Below are 11,514 nucleotides of genomic sequence, written 5' to 3' on the forward strand. Positions count from 1 at the left end.
ACCACAAGTAAGATTACACCCATGAGAATACATAACAACCTCGATCACGCCACATCAACCAAATGCTCATGTATCAGTGTATGACTATAGGCAAGGATTATCACCTAGAACGTTTCGATTTTAAAAGGAAAGTGACGAACTTAAAAACAAGATGTTATTTTCTGCTTTGGTTATCATTTTAGTCGGTAAGTGTTTCTTATTTAAGCGAAATTCTTAGTTTCAAAAGACATGTATCAGTACGGCTCGAATAGTACTGAAGAAAGTGCAACGACTATGATGGCTACCTAGTATCTGTCTTCAATTCAAATATCTCTGTTAGCACGTTCTAAGTCTAATTCAAAAGTTATATCAATCTGTAGTCGTTTCAACAGTAATAAACTTCGTTTAACGTAGTAAGAAATAATGATTGAATACACAGTAATAGGATGCACATCGGAAATATTCTTTAAAACTTTTGCAGGGTAAAATAGTTGCTAGATTCGAAGCAGGCCTATATAATAAATTTAAAGAAAGAAAGAGAGAGTCCACTGTTCCTTCGTTTCGTTTATGTAAAGTTCTTCGAAGATATAAAGACATACTTTAGTTTAGTGTCACGATTTTCTTTGCAGGATTTGTCGATGCAGATGTCAAAGTGTGGAATAAAAATGTGAACTTTTACAATCAAGAAAATTGGGATAAAGGAAGAAAGCCATGTCCGTCCGATAAATTACTGATCAAAGAGAAGGTAGGAGTTAAGTAACTGGCATAATACCATGCAGCTCATTTGGTGTTGAGAGAGGAGGGAGGCATCAGATGTTAATGGCAGTAACATATATGGTCCATCAAATCATTAGTTGAACTCAAGATGTTTTAACACTTCAGTTGTCTTATCTACTAGTTTCAGCTAGTTTCCAGCCAAACTATGCAGGCTCTTATTGTTTTATCTTCCCTCTTGCTATTTTAAACAATTGGTACAAGATAATATAAAGTAACCCATACTATGTCATACACTGGGCAATCATTAGAGAGGGTGGAAGGGGAGAGGGTTATCATTAAAGAGGGTGGGAGTGGGGAGGACAGTCATTAGAGAGGGTGGGAGTGGGGAGGACTATCATTAGAGAGGGTGGAAGGGGAGGGCAATTATAAGTTCGGGTGGAATGGGGAGAACAATCTTAAGAGAGGGTGGAAGGGGGAGGGCAATTATTAGATAGAGTGGAAGGGGGTGGGCAATCATTAGAGAAGGTGGAAGGGGCGAGGGCAATCAGGGTGGAAGAACAATCGACAGAGAGGGTGGAAGGGGGAGGATAATCATTAGAGAGAGTGCAAGGGGAGGATATTCATTAAAGAGGGTGGAAGGGGAGGGCAATCGTTAGGGAGGGTGGAAGAGGGGAGGGCAATCATTAAAGAGGGTGGAAGGGGGAGGGCAATCATTAGGGAGGGTGGAATGGGGAGGGCAATCATTACGGATGTTGGAAGGGGGTACAATCATTAGAGAGGGTGAAAGGGGGCAGGGTAAGCATTAGAGAGGGGGAAGGGGAATAGAGTGTAGGGGTAAGCTTAAATGTGCATACGTAGTGTGCATTTGGTAGGCTTACTAGTTTAAGGTTAATGGCTATATCCCGTTTATCAACTAAAGATCATACAAGGGTTCTGCAGTACAGCAACAGGTTCCTCAAAACTAAGGTGTGTTGTACATGTACTACACATGACATGTCAGATTTCACTCTTTCTTCTGAGGATGGGTTGGTCTTGATCATTAGAGGGTGAAGATGAGGTACCACATGTTGTCAGAAAGTAGCATGACCATTGTATCAAATGAATTGCTAACAAACTGACCATCACCCTCGGCCTTTGTTAATAGTTTATTTCATTTTAATATATGAGTTAGATGAATTGGATGAAAGCAAATTTTTATTCTTGTTCTCAGTCCACTTCTATTTTCCTGCAAACCAATGGTACTTTGAAGGAATTGGTGCTGCCTATGGATGGAGAGATAATACTGGGCAGTGATGTAAGAATTGCTTTCTCTGATGATCCTACAACGGACAGTGAATGCAGCCCTGGGCAAGGTACAGATAAGGCAACGAAGCCAGCTCTTTAGTTACACATGTATAAAAACCTATCTAGGTGACAATAATATTGTGCAGGTCGACACAGCAGATACTGTAGGTACAGATCCATGGGGGTGAGGGTGTACACCCCCGCCCCCCCGCTCACCACCTACACCCCTTTCAACCCCTTACTCAAAATTGAAATTTGATTAGTACAACCCTGGGTGTATACCTAAGTTAAGAACTAATCAATAGCCGAAATATATACTTCAAAATGCACCGTTTCATATCTGAAAGTTTTATGGGAGAACAACTGATCAGGACCAGTCTACCTATTTTCTGCAGTGGCAAGTTGGTTATTTGTTATATGGGTTTTAAACTATTATTGCTCGTCCATAATTATGTTATGGTAGCCAAGGAGGGAAAATATAGTGTTCCTGTTCCACAATAGTTAATTATGTTATAGAAAACAAGTCATGTGATAAACTGTAGTATGTATTTTGACCTTTTTGTCACCCTAGTGGTTTTGTATTGGCTCCTTGCCAGCATTGCCAATGTGGCATTTTAAATGCCCAAAAATGATAAATTTGGCTTTTTTTCCCCTTCAAAGCACATTGTCAGATTAAAATAAAAGATCTGGCCAATCAACTTTTTAAGGTTGTTTCTTATGGTCTACCAATTTAAGAGAAATACTAATTTCTCCCAAAGAACATTCATTTCAAGCATTTTCATGTTGTTCTGTCCAAAAGAAGCTTTATTATAGGCCTATGCATTGGTAAACACATTGGAATGTTTTACCATCTTTAACTTCTTAATGGAAGTGATCCCTGTTGCAACAAATTTAGAACTGACACAATTCCTATCAAGGGTCAATTGTCATGAAATAATAGCAAATTAGTATTTGGCATTTTTTCACCAAAGCTGGCTGCGGATTTGGCCGGTTGCATCATACAATAACTGGCAACGCTGTTCCTTGTTAAAGGTTTAAGGAATGCGTTTGGTATTATATGATTGAATGAACAGTATATGAGTGGATCTGACCAATGGTTCAATTGTAAACAATAACCATACAAACTAGAAAGTGTTTTAATAAAAGTTGCATCTTACATGGAAGGCCAAATATGACATTGCAGTATAATTAACTCATCATTCTAGAGTCCAATTATGTCATCTGGTTCTATATAGTTCACTGATTCAGTACATGCTGTACCATAGATTTTCACTTAATCATACATTCGCATCTTCCTTATCTTATCGTTTTGTTGCCTTTTAGATCTTACCTTTGTTCGCAAAAGTACCGAGTCATGGTTTAACCCCAACAATTGGAACAGTAGCGAATTCATTCTAATCGAAAGTGATCGGATCCCATGCGAGTTTGAGGATGTCGTCTTTCCTACCAACAGTCAGTTTTATGTTGGCTTGGATCGAAATATCTTGTTGAATACTCTTAGCATTGATGGAGAGGTAAGGCCGGTCATCAATTGATTTGTAAGTAATCCTATATTATAGTCAATCAAATGTTGCGCTTCTCTAGATTTGTACCTAATTAAAGGAATATTCCAGCAGCTGAAGTTAATCGCTTCATAAAAATGTTCTGCATCCGAAGGTCAAATTCATATCCTCATAGCAGTTTGTATTAATTACCAAGATATTAATTTTTTTAATTTATAAGTAATAATATAAAATGAAATAATATCAGGACTACCAAAATGCTACGTTTTTCTAAAACATTCTAAGCCTTTACAACCAGGGTAGCATTCCAAATGTATCACCTCAAAGATAACTCAACCAGAAGACTGAAGAAGCTATTGAAGAACATTTGCCATTAAGACATGACAGACCACCCGCTGTGATCCACTTCACGGAAGTACCGAGGGTTTAGGCAGTTTAAATTTTATTACATTGAATGAACTATAACTTGAGTTAGAGACCAGATATTGAGACAGGGTTTTCAACTAACAGTTTGGAATATGTTCCATTCCATATACTGTACTGAAAGTGTTAGATTATCTGCCTCTGGAATATCCCAGCCTTTGAGGTTAATTAAAGCAGCTGCATACAGTACCTATATATAGTAACTATAAATAATGGTCACGTAAAGATGCAAGAATTGTGTCAGCTGCTGCTTCACCCAGGTTTCATTTAGTAATTCAACCAAAAGCAGTCTGGAACTTTTAAAAAGGTTTCACTCTTTGATCCTTATTAAAAGTAAACGTAGACAATGGTCAAGTTAATGAACTAACATAACAGTTAGAATTTAGGCTAGCTCTTATTTAGCATGAAATTGATAAAATACTAGCAAAATTTACCAAATTAAATCTTAATGCAAAGTACGGCTGCATGTACTGTACTGTAATATTTGACAATGTTTTGAGCATATCTTTAAGTACTGATCAATTAATCATGGGAAGCCAACTTTTGTCCTGGTGTTAGTTACTAATTTACATCTTATAAATATTAATGAGTTAGCAATTACTTATTTATTTTCCAGTCCATAAATACATACCTGCTCACTCCAGCCCATACCAGAATAGATGATGAATAACAAAATTAATTTCATATTGTCCAAAAATTGAATTAAATTTTTTGTCTGGAAATTAAAAATTATTACAAGTTCAATGTACTGTAGCAGTGTGATTTCATTTTGTCCATCATTTATTATGACTATTTCTGTATATTCATCAGCCATGCATACTGTAATAGTTTGCCTTACTCTACATTTTTTGCATCTTTGTTTTACTTAGACAAATGTATCCAATTCATTCGTTTTTATTTTGCATAAAATTGTATTCATAATAATTTTCTGTATATAGGCTACCAAATTGTTGGCCTGACTTTCAGGTTGTATGTTGATGATAATTTGCCAGTCATTAACTGTACCTGTGAGTTATGTCTTCCTTTACTCATATCTTTTGTCAAAGGTTTTAAGTAGCACATCCCAGGCCACCACTTATTTGCAGTCAAAGCAAGGGCAGCGGCAGTTTGACGTAGGAAGTAATACAGGCCTAATTAGTCTCTCTGGAATAGGTTGTGGTGAAACAACTGGTTGTAAATGTGGTAACAACAGGGAGGAGGTAAGAAAAACAAATTAATTTGTCGTTTCTTTTCTTATTTCTATTATTGTTATCAATGTATTTGTTAACCATTGCAATAATTATTGTTTGCATGCATGTGTTTTCGTTGTCCCTGATTTCTGGCGACAGTCCCCGGATTGCATGGACCTCCCTGGATTAAAATGTCCCCCGTCATTGTGTCCTAGATTTCATGTGCAGCTGTCATGACTGATCATTCCCAAATTTGTTAAGAGGCCCAGGATAATTATATTTGAAAACTTTCTGGAGAATGACAGAATATTATTACAGAAACTGGCAACACCAAAACACTGAGAGATCCTCAAAATTCCATGCCTCCTTTAAACTATCTTGTAGGTACTAACCCTTGCTCTTAACATGAATGTCATATTATCGGACTTCACAGAATTTCCATGGAAAAAAATTCTTACGTATAGTTATCACAGAGATATGATTTATTTCTGAGAGAAGCTAATTTCCTGTTAAATGACCTGACCATTAACTATTGATACATGATATGTGTATCTATGGAAGTAGCTGTACCAAATTGTATGTAAAGTTTACTTCCTATACTTTATGTTATTTTATGTTATTTTATTTTATGTTATTTTATTTTATTTTATTTTATTTTATTTTATTTTATTTTATTTTATTTTATTTTATTTTATTTTACTTCATTTTATTTATTATTTTTTTATTATGATTTTTTTTATGATTATTTTAGTTTAGCCTAGTATATTTTAATAGTATATTAATGTACTTATTTCTCCCCCTCCCTCTCTCTCTCTCTCTTAGGTAATGAATAAGATCTGTTCGAATGTTGTAGATTGTCCACAATTAGCATGTCAAGGTGCAGTCAAACCAGATGGTTCATGCTGTTCTATGTGTGGTAAGTGTATCCATACAATATATGATTGGTCGTCTGTCATTTGGGCAAGGCTTCTCCTGAAAGAAATGTTGGCATCCTCTTAAGTAGTAATGTGCGAAATTGATACTCATGATAAATTTTCAATTTTTTTGTCTCTTCTTTTTTCTTTACAGATTTTAACAACCAGGGGCGTAGCGAGCGGGGGGGTGTGGGGGGTGTCACACCCCCCCAATAATTTGGTCGCTGTCGGCAAATTTTGGGTCTGTCGGCAAAATGAGAAAAGGTGAAGAGAGCGGAAGGGGAAGAAAGAAGGAAAGCTGAATAGAGAAAAGGAGAACGGGAGCTTCTTCCGTGCCAAATTTGACTTAAAATATGCACCAGATTGCATCTAAGGATGTTTCAAAACTAAAAATTTTCCAAAGGGGAGGGGGACACCCCCTCCCCCATTTCAGTCACCACTTCCAGATCCGTCGGCAAATCAAATTTGACTTAAAATATACACCAGATTGCATCTAAGAACGTTTCAAAACTAAAAATTTCCAAAGGGGAGGGGGACACCCCCTCCCCTTAGACCCCTCACCCATTTCAGTCACCACTTCCAGATCCGTCGGCAAATCAAATTCTCCACACCCCCCCAACAAAAAACCCTTCGCTACGCCCCTGTTAACAACTTATGAATAATTTTATGTTGCATTTGATATCAGGCAATACTGACTGTTTCTACATTGATGATAAAATAATAAGATGTATATATTGGAAGCTAGAAAGCATCATTATTTGATCCACAATGTTCCACAATGCTAAAAAAATACAGGTGCCCTAGAAAGGCTATCTGGCCTTGGATGAAGAACGGTAATTATTTTATCCTTCCATTAGTGTCATAATAGTGATATGCTGTTCCTTGTCACGTTTTATGTACAAAACAATCATTCCTGTAGTTATGTTCTTCAAGTATGTGCTTTGCTGGTCTTCCTTAGGTGGCTTCCTCACCATCCGCTATGATCCTCGGAACTTTAACTTTAAGCAGATAAAGAAGAGGCTCATGGATGGTTATATTCTGGATCCTAGTGGAAGTAACAGAGTAAGTCGATTCACACAACAAATTGTTTATAGTCATTATATTCTTTATTTTAAAGACTTCTTTTAGTCTATCTTTTGAGGACACAGAATCGTCATTGTAAAATGCTTGGATCTAGCACGGTTTTGAAGGATGTGTGAATTATGACTCAGACAGTCAGGACTCAAAATCAACACAGTTCTAGCCAATCATTTGCATCATCAAAATTAGGTCTCATAATGTCAGTGGATATTTGGGTGTAGATGATCATGCACATGATTATCGGGAATGACGGGAAAGAGAGTTGATCGGCTGTACAAGTTTGATCTTCACCATATGGCGTAATCAGACTTGGACCAGTGCTGAGATGTGCTGGACCTATACTAGCTACAGCACTACAGCACTACATTATGTCTAGCTACGTCTTGTGTTTGATTCCAGGTCCGCCGTCAGTCCAGTCAGTCGGTAGAGGTGAGTATGTACATGTCAAAGCCATATGAAGATAGAGTGCAGGTGGTCCTCACAGATAATGGACTAGGAATAGAGAATGGTAAACAAGCCAGTCAGGTGACACAACAGATCAATGCAGACATAATGAGAGGTAAGAGTATTTCACCTACTATACCTGCATGTAGAGAGATTAACATTAAATCTTTGTTGAAGAGGTAAGTGGTTTGTATTTTACCCTTCATTGCTATGCCTATGTAGAGTTAGAAGATTACATATTTGTTAAAGGGTTAGGTGGTTTGCATTTTGTGTTGACTACTAGTTTATATTATAAGGGTTATCATGTTTGTTCATGCTTGGGGTATTACCTTCCTTAGTTTCCTCAATCAGTGCAATTGAGATCTGATGAACAAAAATTAGTAAGGAAAGCAGAATAGTGACATGTCCACATAGAAAGGATTTTCCACATATTGAAGCAATTCCAAATCAGGACATACAGTATGTTGTTTTTCTCAAGACAACGTGAAAAAAGGGCTTCTTTTTTTTCTGCATTTTTTGGAGAGAGTGGTAGTTGATGAAACTAAATCAGGCATGAGACTCTTCCGTGGAAACGCGGATTTCCGATTTTTTTTTTTTTTTCGTTTTCACGTTTTTTCCTCGTAATTCGCGTTTTTTTTATTTTTTTTTATTTTATTTTTTTTTTTCCGAACATGCTGGACTGCAAAGGGAAGGAACACCGAATTTGACCAGTGGTGGAATCAAGTAGCACAAAGCAAGCAAAAAAGCCTTTTTTTGGTTCAAAAAAGCTAATGGATAAATTATACAAGCAGAAATTCCACACTTTTTTGGCGAGTTGCGTGATGTGATAGATTCCATCTAGAGTCCACCATTTTGCATCTAAGCCCTCCTTACCTGACAAAAAATTTCTAAAGGGGAGGGGGACACCCCCTCCCTTAAACCCCTCCCCCAGGACGGCGATCGATAAATTTCAGATTTTTTTTCCCCGGCTCAGTCTCATCCCTGCTAAATGAATTATTAGCAATATGATGTTTTTATTAAGATTTTACACTTCCAAGTAAGATGTCATTTTGATCCAACTTTATGGACTTGAACATTAATATCCCATGGTATTAATATTACAACTTGAATTCCAATATTGCACTGTGTATATTTCCACATTATATTTATGCAAAACAAAGTTTCTGACACAGTACAAATGCACTGGAAGATTATTACTGGTTGAAGTAAAGTTTGATCTTGAGATGTTAAGCCCAGCAGCTAATTTTGAATTTTATCTTTGAAATTTACATTGACGTTTAAGTATTTTTTGGATTTGGATTATCACTTTTGATTCTGAATTTTTGTAGATCCTGAATCCTATGGTGTGTACAACGTAGATGCTTCCTTCTCCGAGGGTCCTGGAGCTCAAGGTATGAAATATTCTATTCTCATGCTTCGCCAAAATTATATTGGATGCGAATTATCCCGTGCCTTGCTCGGTCATCCAAACAAAAGAAATATAATAATATTACTGGTAATTATCTAATTGCCTCATACAAAAGTTTTATTGTCATTCTTGATGGTGCCCAGTTTTATTGTATTAACACTTGCAAATATCATGTCAGAAAGTGAAAATGGATTCAAGTGATATTTGCAGGAGCAGCTGTTCTGTGCATTGTGGGATAACATTTTAATAAGTGAGGCTTGTCTTTTAATTTTCTTGCAGTGGATCCAGGAGCGAGAGGCGGGGCAGCAGCAGCATTCATCATCATTGCATTGGTGATAGCTGTCATCATAGTTGTCTCCATCATATTTGTCATGTTCAGACGACAGTAAGTATTTGTTAATATTTAAGTAATATTATTAGAAATATTCAGAGGGTAATACCTACACTGTTGTGTTCATGCCTCAAATACTTTTAACCAGCCAAGTTGGGACATTTTTATCACAGTAGACGGTGCTTCCATACAATGCTTCAAAGCAGTTTTCCTGAGACTATGAACAGTTCCAGTGCTTTGTTTTATAGATACAGGATATTCCTATTGCTCATACTGTTCTATGTACAAGTGCCTTGTGGTTTGTCATTGAAGTACCTCATGTAATGAATTGTCCCAAAGTTGGTGATGTCAACCTATGTTATGAGAATGTCAGGTGCTTTATGTTCCTCTAGAATCTTGAGAGGCATAGCAAATATTACAAGTTGTACATCGAGAGAGATAGCAGTCAATTCTATAATAGAAATTAGTGAATAGAAACTGACATTTTAAAGGGGAAAGTATGTTATCCTTGTTGCATGTAATTTAGATCGTGACACTGTAAGTTAGATTGTGAAACTCGTAACAATTTCCTTTCACTTGTGTCAAAGACATAAACGATGACACAAACTCATCAGTAGTACAGCCAATATTTCAGAAGACTGGTTGTCACAGAATCAGAAAGACAAGCTGCAGCAGCTGCAGAAGTCCACTGCATCAAGGCTACATCCAACATTACAGACTACATCCCAGTAATATGCAGGAGCTGCAGAAGTCCCTTGCAACAAGGCTGCATCCAACATTACAGACTACATCCCAGTAATACGCAGGAGCTGCAGAAGTCCCTTGCAACAAGGCTACATCCAACATTACAGACTACATCCCAGTAATATGCAGGAGCTGCAAAAGTCCCTTGCATTCCAACATCCAACATTACAGACTACATCCCAGTAATATGCAGGAGCTGCAGAAGTTCTCTGCAACAAGGCTACATCTAACATCCAACATTACAGACTGCGTCCCAGTAATATGTAGCAGCTGCAGAAGTCTGCAACAAGGGTACATCCAACATTACAGACTACATCCCAGTAATATGCAGCAGCTGCAGAAGTCCCTTGCAACAAGGCTGCATCCAACATTACAGACTACATCCCAGTAATATGCAGCAGCTGCAGAAGTCCCTTGCAACAAGGCTGCATCCAACATTACAGACTACATCCCAGTAATATGCAGGAGCTGCAGAAGTCTGCAACAAGGCTACATCCAACATTACAGACTACATCCCAGTAATATGCAGCAGCTGCAGAAGTCCCTTGCAACAAGGCTGCATCCAACATTACAGACTACATCCCAGTAATATGCAGCAGCTGCAGAAGTCTGCAACAAGGCTACATCCAACATTACAGACTACATCCCAGTAATATGCAGTGCCCTCACCATTCTACTTTTTACATGGTGCCTTATGCAGTGGAAATCTTGTGCTAGTTGTCGTGAGAAGAAGACAGAGACTTTACTGTCTTTTGCAGTTAATTTAAATTAGTTCATGTTTGTTAGTAAACTTTTCTTTGCTTTCAAAGATATCCTTATCATTCTGCTCATGAGACTATTTTCCTATTTATGACATAAATGAGTGTCGCATATGCTTTCTCTTCAGGCCACTTTCCTTCAAAAGAGGTGAGCCGTTAGACGCCGATATTGAAATGCCTCGAATGAATAAGAAGCGTATCCAGGAACTTCCGTCTACGGATCTGACTACTGTTGAGTTTGATAATCCAATCTATGATAAACCTGTGCAGGTGAGTAAATATCTTATTCCTAATTTCAGTTACGGTTGCTTTGAATGGAATTATTTAGGCTGAATGAAGCTTGATTCTTCCCTGGATTAGATCACACTTCGTGGTCTGTGATGTTGTATTGGTAGAAGTTCTTGCAGAATGTTACTTTCCAGTTCCCTATTGGAATCTTAGTGTTTTGATTTATCCTTGAAATGTGATCGATTTTGAATGCTTGCATAGCTGTCAAATGTTCTCTGTATTTAAAGGTTAATCAAACTGAAATATATTGCAGAAACATTATTTTTCCTCTATGAGTGGGTTGAACAATTTAGAGGAAATATATTCAGCTGTGTAACTGCGGTGATATGACATCACAGAACTCTGCTGTGGCCGAATGCAATCACAAAATACCACCAAATTTGAAAAATGTATAACTCTGCCAAAATGCTATGAGGATGTGTTTTTCTGATGTAAAGATGCAGAAACTTTCCAGCTGTTATATCAAGCAATCA

At 37.4% G+C, this 11,514-nt stretch overlaps 1 protein-coding gene across 1 annotated transcript in view; it reads left to right on the forward strand.

Moving 5' to 3' along the window:
- Positions 1 to 11,514, forward strand: part of LOC139972024 (protein amnionless-like) — a 12,977-nt gene continuing 1,463 nt past the window's right edge. Inside the window, exons 1-11 of the mRNA XM_071978885.1 lie at positions 1 to 185; positions 609 to 724; positions 1,907 to 2,048; positions 3,304 to 3,494; positions 4,952 to 5,104; positions 5,897 to 5,990; positions 6,947 to 7,050; positions 7,468 to 7,627; positions 8,841 to 8,903; positions 9,200 to 9,305; positions 10,882 to 11,023. Coding sequence (XP_071834986.1) covers positions 152 to 185; positions 609 to 724; positions 1,907 to 2,048; positions 3,304 to 3,494; positions 4,952 to 5,104; positions 5,897 to 5,990; positions 6,947 to 7,050; positions 7,468 to 7,627; positions 8,841 to 8,903; positions 9,200 to 9,305; positions 10,882 to 11,023 — 1,305 coding nt within the window. The 5' untranslated portion in view covers positions 1 to 151. The remainder of the gene's footprint in view (positions 186 to 608; positions 725 to 1,906; positions 2,049 to 3,303; positions 3,495 to 4,951; positions 5,105 to 5,896; positions 5,991 to 6,946; positions 7,051 to 7,467; positions 7,628 to 8,840; positions 8,904 to 9,199; positions 9,306 to 10,881; positions 11,024 to 11,514) is intronic.

This window comes from Apostichopus japonicus, chromosome 8, assembly GCF_037975245.1.
Source record: "Apostichopus japonicus isolate 1M-3 chromosome 8, ASM3797524v1, whole genome shotgun sequence".
NCBI classification, from domain to species: Eukaryota; Metazoa; Echinodermata; class Holothuroidea; order Aspidochirotida; family Stichopodidae; genus Apostichopus; species Apostichopus japonicus.